The sequence below is a fragment of the Theobroma cacao genome, chromosome 9 (genome assembly GCF_053813885.1).
Source record: "Theobroma cacao isolate CCN51 chromosome 9, ASM5381388v1, whole genome shotgun sequence".
Lineage (NCBI taxonomy): Eukaryota > Viridiplantae > Streptophyta > Magnoliopsida > Malvales > Malvaceae > Theobroma > Theobroma cacao.
In genome coordinates this window covers 3,778,393-3,794,677 of record NC_142647.1, presented here as the reverse complement: position 1 = coordinate 3,794,677, position 16,285 = coordinate 3,778,393, and the positions used below count along the sequence as shown (strand labels likewise).

The 16,285-nt window shown below is 35.3% G+C and overlaps 2 protein-coding genes across 2 annotated transcripts; one reads left to right on the top strand and one right to left on the bottom strand.

Annotated features, from left to right (window-relative positions):
* The first annotated feature begins 2,792 nt into the window (after positions 1 to 2,792).
* CPN20 (chaperonin 20) lies at positions 2,793 to 5,039 on the top strand. The gene is made up of 6 exons (XM_007012518.3): positions 2,793 to 2,934; positions 3,036 to 3,220; positions 3,833 to 4,012; positions 4,095 to 4,250; positions 4,503 to 4,580; positions 4,673 to 5,039. The coding sequence occupies exons 2-6, from the start codon at positions 3,038 to 3,040 to the stop codon at positions 4,844 to 4,846; spliced, it is 771 nt and encodes a 256-aa protein (XP_007012580.1). The 5' UTR covers positions 2,793 to 2,934; positions 3,036 to 3,037; the 3' UTR covers positions 4,847 to 5,039.
* A 1,434-nt stretch (positions 5,040 to 6,473) lies between these two features.
* On the bottom strand, positions 6,474 to 14,603 carry ARF19 (auxin response factor 19). Its single transcript, XM_007012516.3, has 13 exons — positions 13,848 to 14,603; positions 12,994 to 13,106; positions 12,807 to 12,902; positions 12,308 to 12,364; positions 12,026 to 12,181; positions 11,834 to 11,918; positions 11,336 to 11,426; positions 11,073 to 11,237; positions 10,772 to 10,967; positions 10,207 to 10,345; positions 8,187 to 10,111; positions 7,200 to 7,390; positions 6,474 to 7,109 (listed from the first exon to the last, which is right to left on the bottom strand). The coding sequence occupies exons 1-13, from the start codon at positions 13,888 to 13,890 to the stop codon at positions 6,929 to 6,931; spliced, it is 3,438 nt and encodes a 1,145-aa protein (XP_007012578.3). The 5' UTR covers positions 13,891 to 14,603; the 3' UTR covers positions 6,474 to 6,928.
* Positions 14,604 to 16,285: the final 1,682 nt, after the last annotated feature.

Sequence of the window (16,285 nt, the reverse complement as noted above, 5' to 3'; positions counted from 1 at the left end):
TCTTTCTGTCATGGGCACGCGCTTGTATTTACGTCATGTTAAAACCGAGTGAACTGGTCCAGAGAAAACAAAACAATGGTGAAGAAGAAGAAATTCTTTTATTCTTCATTCAGGAAGGAAAGTATCACAAGTAATCTATTTATAATAGTCTCTTTTTTAGTACAGTCGACACCAACTAACCAATTAATGACTAGATTAACTACATAATTACTGTACAATAAAATAGTAAAATAATAAAAATAATTATTTATAATAAATAATCACATGACATGCACATGACTCTTGTTACCAAGCCTTTAATATGCTCTGACATTTGGCATTCGATTTTCAGACTTCTTAAGGCTTTAGTCTTTTAACTTTTCACTCCAGTGATTCTCCAAGCAAGTCTAATACGTCATCCATGATCTATACGTTAAAACTTTAAAGAGAGGTTGTTCAACTTAGCAATCATCAAATTTCAAACCCGTTGGTCAAAGAAAAAGCATGGCCTATCCAAAACTGTATCAGATTTGACTGGTTTTAGTTAGCTGTGAAGGGGCAATCAACGGGACCTTTAGCGGTCGATGGTATGCGGGGAAACTAAAAGCTGCCCACTGCTTGAAATGAAAAGAAACGATGAGGAAAGGATGTTTCCTGGCTTTTCCAATACCGGCTGTTTAATGAAAATTCAAAGTTGACAATCAGTAATATAATCCCCCAGCTTCTTGGAAACTTTTAATATATGGCTAATCTGGATAAGACAAATGTCTCCAATTTCCCACTATTCCGTCTGGTCAAATAATTAACGCAAACAAATGCTGAAACAATTCATCCCCTTTTTCCTTTTGTTCCCATGGCTCTCAGCTTTAGTTGTTTGTCGCTGAAATATTCAGTCAGGTTGTAGCTTTTATATGGCAAGGTCATAAAGGCGAGAACTCGTGATTGCTTACGATCACTAGAAAACTGCACGGGGGGCCTGAGGGAGGGGGCAAAATCCAGCCCCAGCTACTGGATAGTGGGCACCCGTAGCTCCACTTTGCTAAGAATTCAACACGATGCCCCCTGTTTTCACTGGCCGTACAGCTTCTAGATTTCAATGTTATCGGTTTTCATTGGCTTCCCTCACTCATTCCAGAAAGATGGGGCCAAGACCTCGGAGTGAGACCTAGATTTCCAAATAAATAATTCAATCAGAGAATGCCCTTATTGAGAGGGTTAGTTTTCCAAAGGAAAGGATTACACGACTTTGACCTTTCACAGAAAAAATTCCTTACTTTAACTTCAATATGCCCACTAGTTAATTAGTTGAGTTAAAACACAGTATCTCTATTCAAACAGGGTGTGTAGTTGTAGTTGGTGGGACACGTTTAGTTGCAATTTTGAAGGCATGCAAGAGCTGCACATATTCAACATATGAGTTAATCGAAGCCCACGTTTTGGTTTTTATGTCAATAATGAAACCAATGAATATATTCCTAGTACTTATCCAAAGTAAAAAATGAAGATTGATAGCATACCACAGCAACGCACGCCCATGTGGAAAATATTTTCAATTCGTCATTTAACACGCGCCAACATCCACAGTAGATAGAGTTCCCTTCTTGTACTCCATTATTCAATTTGGTAAGTGAATTCCCACGGTTGTGGTATAGAAAAAGTTCGTACTTCAGTCCAATACAACTAATTCTCCTGTACACAACATACTATTTTTGTAATAGTTATAGTAGAAGATTCAAATCTGGAATCTCGATTATGCAGTTGTAAGGTGGCGTTATTACATAAAGAATTTCATGACTAGAGTACATTATAGCTATTGGGTACGTGGGTAAAGTTTCTTCCAAAGGGAAAGAAAAAGTTGTGAAGGACTCGGCAAATCGACATCTTTAGCAACAATTAATTTTCACATGACAATCACCTGGAAAATGCTTTTATAAGGAAACTACAATTGAAGTTTCAAATAGGATGAAAAATCAACTAATCTTCTTTACGAAATGTTGCCAACCATTTCAAAGAACATAGGAAACAGTTCTTTCATCACCCACCTTCCCAATTATTTACTGAAAGTTTAAAAAAAAATCATCTTAAAGTGTTAATTATAAATTATCAATATGTTAAATAAACTATAAAAAATAAATAATCATATTAAAATTTTAAATTATAATCTATTAATATTTTAAATAAATTATAACAAACTAATATTTTAAAATAAAAAATTATAAATTGTGGTACAAAAATTTTTATCACTTTTTCCTTTATTGTTTCAAGACTATTCTTAAAATCTTGAAATAATATTAGAATATAATGATTTCATTTTATAAATCAAACTATTTTATTCGCATAATGATTATTTCTATTTATTTATTCTATGATCATAAAATATGCATTTCATTTCATTACGTGAATTGTGCGAAGGAACCTGTGTGTCCAGGTGTGCATACAGCAAAGCAAATGGGCCAAGAGTCAAGAATCAAGTCATTGATAAGGTCCGGTTTCTTACAGGCCTGGGCCCATAAGGTATACAGGAGCTTTTGGAAATTTGAAAATGGCAATGGATAGCATTTTTTCCCTTCCAGAAACCTCTTTGCTTTGGTGGTTTCTTTCGAGTGTGTTCCACCTGCTCCTTTGAAGCGCGTGGCAGAAATGATTTGCTCAATATTTACAACCCAATACCGGGGCGGGTTTAGTGTAACCCGCTTCAGGCAAAACTTGCTCCATCGTTTGCTATTTGATATTATACGGGTAGGAGCCCAACCAACCCGCTTTGTGAATTTTCGGCGCGTGGTTGTGAATCAGTGTCCTAAGAACGCCAATGTTCTAGAAGTCTCTTATGATAAATAAAACCCATTTTAGCACTCTAGGGTTTTATCTTCTTGGACTTCTCCAGTTTGAAGCAACCAAACCACACCAACCCTTATCATTTTCAGTAGCTTCCTGAGAGCTCCATCTTTCTCGAAGGTATAATCTTTTTATCTTAAAGGTAAAGGATTTCTTTTTTTAAAGAAAACTTGGTTGTAAGAAATTGAAAATCGTTTGTGTTTTGGGAAATTTGAGTACAGAAATGGCTACATTTCACCTAACAGCATCATCAGTGACTGTATCAGCAAGGAACTTGGCTTCATTTGAAGGGCTAAGGCCATCCACTGTGAAGTTCTCGTCTTTTGGAACATTAAAGCCTGGGGCTTTGACTCAGAGGTCCTTTAAGAGCTTGGTTGTAAAAGCTGCCACCGTTGTTGCTCCTAAGGTAATTCCTGTTGTAATTTTATTGGTGCTATTGTTTTGTTGTTAATGGGTAAAGATTTACATTTTGTGAACTAGTTTTGGGGCAATTGTTTATCATTCTTGTTAAGCTGTTTACTGGTCTTAACTTAATATAGTTGTGATGGTTTTGGTTCATTATTTTACTTTTGGACATGTGACTTCCTTGGGATCTTTGTTTGGACGTTGCTTCATAACTTTTGCCATTGTTCTGTGGGTATTTTTCAAATGCTAAAGCATTGTTGGTGTGATTTAAAATTTAGATTTAAACTTGAGTAGGGCAATTAGCTAAATTAGGGTCTTTTGAAGCATCTTGCTGTTTTCTTGCCTTGTATATTCAAATATATGAATTCTCAATACATTATGAATACGCTGCAGATTGAAATGCATTATTTATATTTTTTATTCTGAGCACGTTCAAGATGAAGGAGACTTGACATGAATTTGTTGCTGTTGGCTTGTAGAAGCTCCCAAAATAGATAAATTTACGTGCAATTAGTGTGGCATAACTGATAATTTCAATGATGCTATTCCGTAGGTTAGCTCCTTGTTGTACACTGCTTGTGCTTACTTGAGATGATCTTATTGCTATCTGCAGTACACTTCGATTAAGCCCTTGGGTGATAGAGTGTTGGTGAAGATCAAAGAAACGGAGCAGAAGACTGAAGGTGGCATTTTGCTTCCAACAACAGCTCAGTCAAAGCCTCAAGGAGGTGAGGTGATTGCCGTTGGCGAGGGGAAGACAATTGGGAAGACCAAGTTGGAAATCTCGGTCAAGGTGGATTTCAAGGATTAGATATCTTTCCCAGTTTTTCTGTGTTGCATCAATATTAAACTAACGCAATACTATGTTTGTACAGACTGGTGCCCAGGTCATCTATTCCAAGTATGCTGGTACTGAGGTTGAGTTCAATGGTTCCAATCATCTTATTCTTAAGGAGGATGACATTGTTGGGATTCTTGAAACGGATGACGTCAAGGATCTCAAGCCTTTGAATGACAGAGTATTAATTAAGGTTTGTTATTCATTCAAAATCTGTTAGTTTGGTTGGTACTGCTGTGTTCTGGTGTAATGCCCAGATTAATAATTTAATTAATCATTGGATTTCTATAATGCTTTTGTTTATTTGGTTGAGTCCTCAAAAGTTTGGAACCTCCCTAAGAGTTTTGTACTAGGGCCTTCTTTCAATTTAATCTCATGTTACAGACACAACTGTGGGTATATGGACTTTGAGGAACTCAGTGTTGTGTGTGAATGTTGATTGCAGGTTGCTGAAGCTGAGGAGAAAACTGCTGGAGGTTTGTTGCTGACAGAGGCAAGCAAGGAAAAACCCTCCATTGGCTCGGTGAGAAACTGTTATAATTTTGTGGGAAAGGGCATATAGCTTTCTGCTACGGTGCAAAATGTGTTACTAATACCCTGCGTTGAATGAAACAGGTGATTGCAGTTGGACCTGGTACTTTGGATGAGGAAGGTAACAGAAAGCCATTGTCAGTTGCCCCAGGAAACACGGTCCTTTACTCCAAGTATGCAGGGAATGACTTCAAGGGCAGTGATGGTACTAACTATATTGCTCTAAGAGCTTCTGATGTAATGGCTGTGCTCTCTTAGTTGTTTAATGAGATATGTGCTAGGTGTACAACTGAATTTTATGGATGAGTTGCCACAAGGCTCGAGGATTTTGAATTGTAATTTTTTTTTATCTTCAATATAAATCACTGCAGCTATGTTGTCCTTAGTCCAGATGCTAGGCAATAATGGGAACTTTTTCGGATGAAAAATAATGAAAAGTGGTTAGGTACAAGGGGTGTCCATTTCGCTTGGTTTATTTTTAGTTTATTTACTGTTTAAAAGTATAAGTTGGGTCAAATAAGTTTTTGTAAAAAATTTTGAAAAAAATGTAATTTATTTTTTAAAAAATAAAATTTAAAAAAAAAGCTTAAAAAAAATTTTAATTAGAATTTTTTTTTAAAAATACGTTAGTTTATTAGGAGAGTTATTTTTTATCAAAAAGGTTTTTTTTTTCAAAAAATTTTTTTCTCTCCTTGTAGGTCTTTTTTTTTTTTTTGTAAATTATTATTTTAGAGTTTTTTTTATTCTTATAAAAATTAATATTATATTTAAATATTTTTTATTTTGAAAATTTTTTAATAGTTGGTATTTTTTAATTTATTGTTTGATATAATAATTATGTGAAGTTTTTTATTTTTAATTTTTTTATAGTGTATATAATATTTGATGAGTATAATCGAAATAATTAATTAAATAGGTCAATGGTTGTTGAGATAAATTAGATAAAAATCGAAATAATATTTGTTAATTATGGTTGTTGAGATAATATTGTTCATGGAGGTGAATTTTGTTAGTAAGGATGTTAATAGCTAAACGTGATTTTCTTGAATTATTATTATTACTTTTTTTCTTTGCTTTTGGGTTCTCTTTTATTGTTAGGGTTAAGAGTTACAGTAATCTTTCATCTCATTTTTTTTATTTGATTCAATTTTTTTCTTCAATATTTATATATTTATTATTATTCAATAACAAATTATTTATGAATTATGTTTTACTTATAAATTTTTTGTAAAACTTTTTTTTATGATTTATTATTAATTATAAATTTTGTTATATAATTTTTTTTTAAATTTTTCAAAAATTTATTTTAAATAAAAAAATAAAATTAATTTTTTAATTTTTTTTAAAAAATATTTATTAAATATCATTTATGATAATTTTAACTAAAATTAAAACTTATATATGTTATTTCGCCAAACAACTTATGTATAAAAAAAATTTATAAAAAGTAAATTTACCAAATAATTTTAACTTAATTTTAAAAATTATTATTTTTCATAAAAATTTTATAATAACTTTTAAGTTAAAAAAAAAACGAAACTAAACAGTCTAAATATATCCCAGAAAGTTTTCGGATGTCTTCAAGAGTTTTACTTTTTATGACAGATTGTATCACTACCCACTAATCCTCGAATTGCATCACTTATGCGGTGTTCATATACCTATTTCCCTCTGGGAGAAATTTCAGAAAGTGCAGGCGTCATTCATCTTTGGAACCGGGAAATGTGGAGGAATAAGCAAATACCTCTACTAGATCAGCGCAAGGTCTAAGCTGTTGATGCATATAAGAATTATTTCTCACAATAAGATTGTAGGTATCATGCCTTCCATCATCAATCATGGTGTTTACTAAATTAGCAGAGAAGGGGTGGAAGGAAGCGTCGGCTGCAACATGAACAAAAATTGATGCTAATTGTATCTGCCGAGTAATAGCTACAACCACTACACATCTTGCGGATAATGTGCTCTACATCATAGCATTTACAGGAGAGAATGTCAAATCAGCTTTAAATATGGTTATATCATACATCACCTGTCCCTTGCCTCTGCTCCTTCACCTTACCCTCACCATAGAACTACCAATAAAGGGCCAATGTCAAAATGTGGATGCTTAAGTTAAAATATAAATCCTTCTGCCAACTTCATGGCAGTGGCTTTTAGAATTTAACACCTGCAACCAGCATACTTTCTAAAGGCTCAATCCCACGGGGTGATCACCTCTCCTTGAAGAACTAGATTCATTGTATCTTTTTGAGTGAATTCAACAGTGTCATCGACGAGCCCGGGCAAAGTCCAATAGCTGAAGATATATCAATTTGTCTTTTATCAGAGTTGAGACTTTTATCTATTAAATGAGGCAGCTGAGGTATCATCATAATGTCCTCTCCATGCATTTCCGCTGTCAGTCCCACTGCAAGCTTGATTGGGAACTGCCACATTTCCCAGATCACCATCCAAGCTCATCTGCTGTACTTCAGCAGATGACAGTATCTTTATGCTCTGGACACAACTTACAAATTCTCTGCAAACAATTAGAAAGTAAAAAGTTGAGGATAAATAGAAAGACCAAAAACTAAAAGTTACAGTTGAAGTTAAAGGGTTGTTCGCTTACTCCCAAGGATCATCACCAACAAGTAATATGTCATTTTCATGATCCACATAAACTAATTTCCAGTCAGAACTTTGTGGATCTTCCAGCTGCCCCTCAATACCAAACATGCGGGCTAGATCATGCCTGAGTTCGTCATACCCTTTATAGCGGGTCACATCAATTGATCTTCCTACAGAGCCACGCTTTTGCACCTTCATGAGTTCAAACCAGCACCAAACATTTAGAATTTTTCAGCAAAAGATACAGAGAATTGATCATGTTATAATGAGAAAAGGCTTTAACAACTGTAAATCTCCGTAATATTTATAGGATATGAAGCAACTCAAGGATTTGTAGTTAGGATTTCAAGATGCAAGAATTGTAAGACTGAAAGAGAATATTTGAGTGAGAAATTTTCAACTGCAACAGGAAATCTAAGGAGTCATAGAAAGTAATCCAATAACTTTTGTGCAATAACAAAAGACATCATCATAAAAATGGTAAGACCTCACGTGATCAACGGTATATTACAGCCTTCCCCAGATGCAAGGTGAAACAAGTTAAAAAAATGAAAAGCCAAACAAATGTTCTACAACATGATGATTTAGCTGAAACTAACTTCCCTTCTGACGTAAATGTATCGCAGACAGATGAAATAAAAAAAAGATACTTGTTTATTTGACTTCAATTCATGTTTAGAGCTCAAAAACTCCAAAAAGTAGGTAGCTCTAGTTATGAGGTTCAAAAATCTGATTATATTGAACTATGTTGTTCCTACTTTCGCGGCTCAAAAATAGGTAGGCCCCAGTGACAAGGTTTAAAACTGGCACTGCTAGCAATTAGTTCAACTGCGCTGGTTTAAGTAATGCTGAAAGGACTCCTCTCTAACCAACCCCCAACAGGAAGTATGAAGACAAATCAACCTTTTCTTTCAAGAAATCAGAACCTATCTAAAACAAAGAGAATAAATAACATAACAAGCATAACCATAATTAGTGGGTTACTTACCTTTGTATATGTTCGCATGCGTTGAGTCTGGCTGGCCCACAACCCACCATTTAAAACTCCTGTATCATTGATGGCAACATCATTTGAGCACCCAGGCTTGAAAGGTATGTTTGGCACACCGAAAGACTGAGAGCTTATTGCAGCAGTAGACAACTCTGTGTCAATATCTCTTGGAGTGCCACCATAATTAGAAAGCAGGTTTTGAAGATCCTTTTGAGAGTCATATCCCCTTGATAACAAAGTGTCAGGTGCCAAACCATCAATATTAGCTGTAAAAGGAAGATTGTTCCGAGGATGTGATTGGACATCACCTTCCAAAAAGGGGGGAAGGGAGAAATTATGCTGGATGGTGCCTGCATCCAGGCAATATGATGTTCCAGAAGACGATGCTTCTAATTGATCTGTTACAGTACTTTTGTACTTTGATTGGTCTGGTCCTTTAGAGGTGGGCAGCTCATGTTTGATTCGGATATCAGACTTGTTCTGAAGCTCTTGAACAAGTGTACTTGCAGGCTCAACAACTGGATCTGTCACCAATATGGATGGTACTTGCTGACTTCTGTTTAGAAAGTTTGATGGGGAAACCTGACAATTGTTGGTAGAAGGTGAGGTCGAACATGATGGAGCATCTCCATCAGTAAGACCAGAATGGGTTCTCATTGCCACAAGTGGCTTGTTCTGACTTTGAGGTTGGTTCATTGAAAGCTGTTGAGGTTGCATGAGAGTTGATGTTGAGAAGCCATTGCTGCCAAGTGGTTGTGGCTGGCTCTGAGAGAGAGGCAGCTGCTGCAATGGTTGGTTTTGTTGGTGGGTTTGCTGTTGCTGCACCATTGGAGGCTGCAACAGTGATCCAGCTGGGGATAGTAATTGTTGAGACGACTGCTGCTGCTGCTGCTGCTGTTGCTGTTGCTGCAATTTTTGTAACAGTTGTAATTGAAGCTGTTGATCTGAGAGGCCCTGCGGTGACAATTGCTGAATCTGTGGCTGCTGCTGTGTCCTCTGGGATAGGCTTTGCTGCAACAATTGCAGTGGTGACTGCTGCAACTGTGTTTGTTGCTGCTGCAACTGTGTCTGTTGTTGCTGCAACTGTGTCTGTTGCTGCTGCCTCTGTATGAGGTTAGTCTGCTGTTCCATTTGTTGCTGAATCTGTGTATCTTGTGGTAATGATGTCAAAGGATATGAAGTCTTATTAGCAGAAAGGATAGCTTGGGTAGACTGGCTATTGCCTGTCAGTAATTGTTGCTGCTGAAGCTGAGAGTAAACAGCTGGCTGATGCAAATTTTGATTTGAGATCTGGGTAGGGGCAATGATGCCATTATTTACTTGAGCCGGTAGGAATGCTTGTTGTTGCAGCTGCTGCTGCAGTTGTGGCTGTTGTCTTTGTTGTTGTTGTTGTTGTTGTTGCTGTTGTTGTTGCTGCTGCTGTGGCTGTGACTGTGGCTGCTGTTGATGAAGAAGATGCTGCTGTGGCTGCTGCTGTGGTTGTTGTGGTTGTTGCGGCTGTTGTCGCTGCAATTGCTGTTGGGTTTGCTGCTGCTGCTGTTGATGTTGACTTAGAGGAGTCTGCAATAACTGCTGAAGCTGCTGCTGTTGGGGCCATGTCATAGGTGCCTGAGGCAACTGGTTGACTTGGTTTGCATTTGCTTTGTTAAATGGCATGTTCGATGCAGGTGATACAGGAGCTTGAAAATTCAATAACTTGGAAGGATCATCAGTGCTAAGGTTATTATGCAGGGGATTTGAAGAAACCATTGATGGGAAGCATCCTGATTGAGCAGCTGGAAACTGATTATTTTGCTGCATGCTCATCCACTGAACTAAACTCAAACCGGGGAAGATTGAACTAGGGGCATCCTTCATACCAAAGTCATCTCCAAGCCAGGGCATAGCTCTCTTGAAAGCATTCTCAATATCAGACTCATCATCTGCCCACGAATTTTCAAAGATTAGAACTAAGGTCATGAATTTTTCCTATTCCTTGTCCATTTTACAGCATGATATATCTGGTAAATATTATTACCTGGCATCCCTGGTTGCTTGGGAAACCTGGGCCTGAAAAACGGAGGTGGACATATGTAGAAAGGAGTTACAACTGGCTCAATTTCCCAAATTGAAACCCGGCTGGGCCGTTCACCAGCTGTTGATTCATCCCATCCAACCTGTTGAGAATATAAAAGTAAATTGCCAAAATCAAAAATCAAGTGGCCTTTTTTTCCATTTGCACTGAAATATTGGCTAATGCTAATCAAGCAGGAATTGTTTTAAACTTGTGTGAATGGTACAGCAGGAATGAATCTTGGACCAATGAGCAAGTCAGTTTAAGCGTTCACAACTAAATAACAAGACTAAAAAGACATATGCTAAAATATCCATCACCAAGCTTACGTATGTAAGCCCCAGCAGGGGAGGATTATATAGCCAAACACATATAATAGAGCAATGTATTGTGAAGGACAAAACTAGATGTACCTTATTATTTGCATGTTAATAATGTGTTTTCCACTCAAATCATGCCAGACATTTTCCAAAATAACAATAAAGGCTAAATATTTGAACTCATGAATGTCATTATGTCCAATGAATACCTGAAGATTGCGCCACTGTGAATTTTTCCATCGCACAGGATCCAAGTCACTTATACCTGTGATTGTACCCATATATCTGCGTACCCCAGATTCCTCGGTTTCAAACATCATTCTAAACCGCATGCCAAGAGAAACTTGGGTATACATGGCTTTGTTATACTTTGCTAACGGAATCACAAACTCAGAAGGGCTTGCCCTATCAAAATTAAAAAAATATTTTCAGACCTATTAATAGCTTATTTTTTGATAATTACATAATACTAATAAATCAAAGGACAACCAAAATATGCTTCAGCAAAACCTTGGATTGTAGAATATAGTAAATGGGCTGTTATTGGCTGCAGCATGAGCTGCGGCAGCAAGGATCCCAATATGCATGCTATCACTAGAAATCACTGATGAAGAGAGAGCTGGCTGCTGTCTATTAGCGCGCTTTATACCCAAGAGCAGCTGTGACTTCTCATCTCTACATACAAGCAAGGTATTTCAGTTAAAGCAGAAAAATGGAGACTGATCTAGTTAAATTTTATCAAATACAGATATATTTAAGTGTATGTATCATACCTTATAAAAAGAACAGAATCACCAGCAAAGAGTCTTTTTGTGCTAACAAAGACACTCCAACCAGTAGTCAGAAGGTGCCTCTTTGGTTGACCTGAAAAGATGGCATTACACATTTTGATATATTATTCCATTAGCTTCTGACAAAATTTAATGCAGAAACAACCTTGATATGTTGAACAAATTTATATGACTTAATAGTATCACCATAAAGCATTAGTGTCAATGAAGATAAAAGTAACATTTAAGAAACACTGAAATTATCAAATGCTTATAAGAAACGTTAAAGGAGAGAAAGAAACAACATTCAAATCTACCCGTCTTACTTTATACTCAAAAAGTTGGCAAGGAAGTTAAAATTTTTTTGTGAACATTAACAAAAAGTAAGTAACGACTAAGTTGCATCATAAAACACTTTGATCAAGCTGCAGTCTTTTGATATTAATACCAGTAGACCTCTGCTAATGAAAGAGGAGAGCAACATCTTGAAGAGAACAATACCTCGATAAATATGTCTAAATGTCCATGTATTGTCATGTAAATCTCTAGCTACTAGCTCCTGAGCAGGTGGTTGCATTGAAAAATCCTACCATATATCATCATTTAGAGCTCAGGAATAATAGACACAAAATGCTCTCCTCACACCTCTCAAATCTTAAAATAGAAACCTAAATATTGAAAGTTTCTACACACCAGAGGCGGGAAGATCTTCTCAGCTGCTCGACGAGGCACAGAAAATCCACCATGAGTGCTAGTGTCACTAGCTGTAAGAGTTTTGCAAAAGAACTCAGCAGGTTGTCTGCTTTGCTTGAGGCCCATATCAGATGCCAGTAATGCTTCCTTGTCATACTGTAGAGAAGTACTTTAAGCAATCTTCCTATAATTCACTACATGTGAAAATTTAAAAGAAAAAAAGGGATGGATGGAGTTCTGCAATTTTTATTAATATATTCTCAAAATTAATAGCTGACCTACTTTATTTACAGGTTGAAGAGTCATCTGGGCATAGACCTCATCAGTTTCTGGATCAGCCTGATTCAAGATTTAAATAATTGAATTCGTTAGCAATAATAAAGAATTATATAACTTTCCTTGCATTTTTTCATCATTTCTGACCATTAAAAAATTATATCCATGCATATACCCCCCAGGATCCTCATCCATATTACAGCATGACCCAGCACCAAACAAGAACCTCCTTGAAGAAGTCCATTCAAGCACATGTACCATTATCTACCACTATATAGATGAGCACCATAAAGCACCAAGTACCTAAGCCAGCCAAATCATCCAGTATTTAATGTAAAAAGATTATCTGACATATGAAACGGATATCATCAATCCAATAGTGCACCATGCACTATATATCTTGAGCTAAATGCAAATATTTCATTTAGGAACAACCTTTTAACCTTCGATGACTATAAAAAAATAAAAAAAAAGCTTGGTATAATGATGGCTTGCTTTTGCTTACATGCAAAGTGACATTATGGAGCATGCAAATCAATTTGGAAGGAAGATTAGGGTAGCTTGGTATGAAATCAGTCTCCTTTTGCATTGATGCTGCAACCTGAAAAGTTTTTATGAATATGAGAAAATTTCATAGAAGACAAGATTCAGAAACAATTATTCCTCAGGAATGAATGAGGAAAGCGACTCACTTGCTCGCTGTGGCCTTGAGGAAAGTAAACCACCAGACTTCCAACTGGCGGCAAAGAAACAAGTGGTCCAGCACAAGCATGCCATAATTCTGAATTGATACTCTTCCTTTCTCCTGCTTTCCAAAACCAACCAGAATATTATCAAACATCCCACAAGACCACAAAAAGTCATAAAAATAATTAAAGCATCAACTACCAAAAAATTCTCGATATCCATATTCTTGTGAAATTTGAAAGATAGACAAGGCAACAATTACTCTATAGTCTCATGCAAAAACTCCCCAATTTCCTAGTATCAATAACTAATCCTACTTTTCCCAGATAGCCAGCTTCTAAAAATGAAGTTATCATGAATATTCTTATATAATTAAGAGTTTTATATTTGGAATTAACAAAACAATGGTTGTTTCATGTTCTCTTTCTATTTTCCATCCTTGTTTCACTTCCAATTTGCAAAATGGTAAATCTTCCAAAATCCAAACCTTACCCACTAAAATGAGGAAAGTTGCCACTCAGTTACAAGAACGTTTACTTTTAGACATGTTACTTGCTTATTTCCATTTTTATCAAAATGGGATTTTATAGTATTTCTCCAAAAAGATTACATTTTACATGAACAACTTCAGAGCATTAAAAAAAACCAAAAATAATACTAATAAATTCTAACGAATAACAATTTAGAGGGATCTGGATAATATAGAAAAAAAATCCATAAAGCAACTAAATGTATACTAATAATGAAGCAAACTTCTCACTGCTTAAGACCCAAAGATTTTTGTGACCCGAGGGGAAAAAGAAAAGCAGAAACAGAGTACAACGAAGAGAAAAAGAAATCAGTAAGAAAAAAATCAAACCTTCTGCAGAATTTGCCAAAAATCCATTTGGTGGAGCCTTCATGCTAACAAATTTGAATAAATAAAAAGTAAACAAAACTCTTAAGGAATCCAATCACTTGTTTTGCTCCAACAAAACGCGTGAAAAAGATCAACTTTCTTCACCATAAAGTTACTTCCACTCTTTTAGCAATGAAACCATCAACGCTTCAAAAAAAAAAAAATCTTTTCTGCAGTATCCCTTGTCGGAAAATTACCGCATACGCGCTTGAAGAAACGCCGCTGCTTCACACTCAAATCCCAAAGAAACTAAACCCTAACTTGAAGTGAAACCAAACGCCAAAACTTCGTTCTTTTCTGAGCTACTTTTCTCTTCATTACCTTCGTTACAAGCTTTGATTCGTTTCGATATTTCAATCACGTGAAGCATTTCATTTCCAAAAAAGAAAAAAATTCCGTCGATGAATCGTTTAAAGAAGCCGAACCGTAGAGAACTAACTGCATGGAATGTTAACAACCGGTTCCATTTTCCCAATCAAACTGAAAACTGCTCTTCTCTTGAAGCTCACCGTTTTTTGGTTCTAGAATCAGACGAAAAGAGATTTAAAAAAAAAAAAAGAAAAAAAAACTTTATGGGATCAAGGAGAAGGAAACAGACTTGTCGCCGGGAAATCAGAGAGACAAAGCCAAAGCCAAAGCAAAGCAAAACAAAAGCAGAGCAAAAGCCAGCTTTCTTCTCTCTTTCTCTGTTTCCCTTCTTTTTTTTTTTTAATAATTTGTGAAACAAGCCGACATATAATAGACTGAAGCAAACAGGCACGGTAAATAAACAAAAGAAAATAAATAGGATTATTTTAACTTTTTCCATTAAATTTAGTCGTTGCGCGTGTGCTTCGCGCGTGGTGTAATGTTATAAGCGGACAGTTAAAATCGGTACCAATTTTCACCTCACATTTCCACAGGAAAAAATTCACCGTTTGGAGTGTGCGCGTGCGGGCTTGTGGGCTTGCGTAAGGCATTGTCGCTTTAGAGGAGTACAATAAAAATGGTTCGACGGTGAATTTTTCACCTTTTTTTCTTTTTCTTTTTTTACTTTTTCGATGTAATTTTTGTTCGGAGTTGGCGGGATCACGATCTGGTGTGTGCCAGATATGGAAATATTCTTATGCTCGATGACGTGGCACCGCACTTCGATGCCTCTCTGCATGAAGTTTAATCTATTTGCTTCTCTTGTTTTTTTCATCGTTGTCTGCCGTGGATTGGGCCTCTTCGTTGGTGTTGGACCCACCAACTAAAAACCATCATTTTTTATGATTTTTTTTGGATCATAATCATCATTTCTTCATGACTGAAAATTTCAAATTAATTAAATAAATAATTATCTTCATTCAATTATGTGGGTCAATTTTCAATTTAACCACACCATGTTTAATATCCCATTAACACATAGTAAATGTTGTGGAAATTTAACATAGGCATCTATGGCTAACACATTAACTACTTTGTTTTCATTAATTATGCTAAAGTCTTCATCAATATCAAAAGTCTAAAATAAAGAAATGAAGTGATAATAACAGTAATCTTTACTTACAAGACAATTGTTGTTCTGACCAATGGGATTTTAAGTTTTCATTAAAATAATTACATCCGAAACTATTAATATTTAAAACACATATCATTTTTATTTTTATTTTTTAAAGATAATTTGTTAATTTTTTATTTTTAATATTATTTGAAAGATTAATTTGGTATAACATAGAAAATGTAAGCATCATCAATTACTTTTAAAACTATAAAGACCATAATGATATACATTTCAAATTTTAGAAATCACAGATATAATTTAGTCTTTTATTAAGTATTTAAATATCTAACTTATTATAAATTTGATACGAATTAAAATAAAAAATTAAGAAAACTAGAAGCTACAATCAGTTAATCATACCATTTCTCCTTATTAAGATACCCCATTTCTACTCAAAAATGCCATCTTTTTTTTTTGTTAAAGCAGTATCGTTATTACCACGAAAATACCCTGTAAATCAAATTTAATAAAAAAATAATGTGGATTAATTTAGCTAGGTAATTAATTAAGCTAAGAAATTGAGGTGTAAAGGTTGAGAGTCAACTAACTTTGAAATAACTCATCAACTTACAAAATTTGGCTTGCAATAGAGAGAAACCAGGAATTAGGGGAAAAGAAAAGGAAAATCCACTTTTTTTATATATATTATTAAACTAAAAACATTTGAATAAATTAATATTTTGAATATTGACTAGAAAACAAAGGCTGGAATATATAAATTTCTTTTATATACGCTAGAACGGGCACTAGCCGCAAAAGCAGGAGATCTTCACATGTCACAGGCTTGTTGATTCCTTCTTCGGACATCATTATACATCAATTAAAGTTAAGCTTTTGTATAATTAATTGCTTTTAGCCGAAACAAATAATAATA

Bases quoted from the DNA above. Each gene is read 5' to 3' on its own strand.
- CPN20 (XM_007012518.3), top strand. From the start codon at position 3,038: ATGGCTACATTTCACCTAACAGCATCATCAGTGACTGTATCAGCAAGG. The intron at 3,221-3,832 runs GTAATTCCTGTT...TGCTATCTGCAG, and splicing joins CCACCGTTGTTGCTCCTAAG to TACACTTCGATTAAGCCCTT. The intron at 4,251-4,502 runs GTTTGTTATTCA...TGTTGATTGCAG, and splicing joins ATGACAGAGTATTAATTAAG to GTTGCTGAAGCTGAGGAGAA.
- ARF19 (XM_007012516.3), bottom strand. From the start codon at position 13,890: ATGAAGGCTCCACCAAATGGATTTTTGGCAAATTCTGCAGAAG. The intron at 12,903-12,993 runs GTGAGTCGCTTT...AAAACTTTTCAG, and splicing joins CTCAAGGCCACAGCGAGCAA to GTTGCAGCATCAATGCAAAA. The intron at 10,346-10,771 runs GTATTCATTGGA...TATTCTCAACAG, and splicing joins CACAGTGGCGCAATCTTCAG to GTTGGATGGGATGAATCAAC.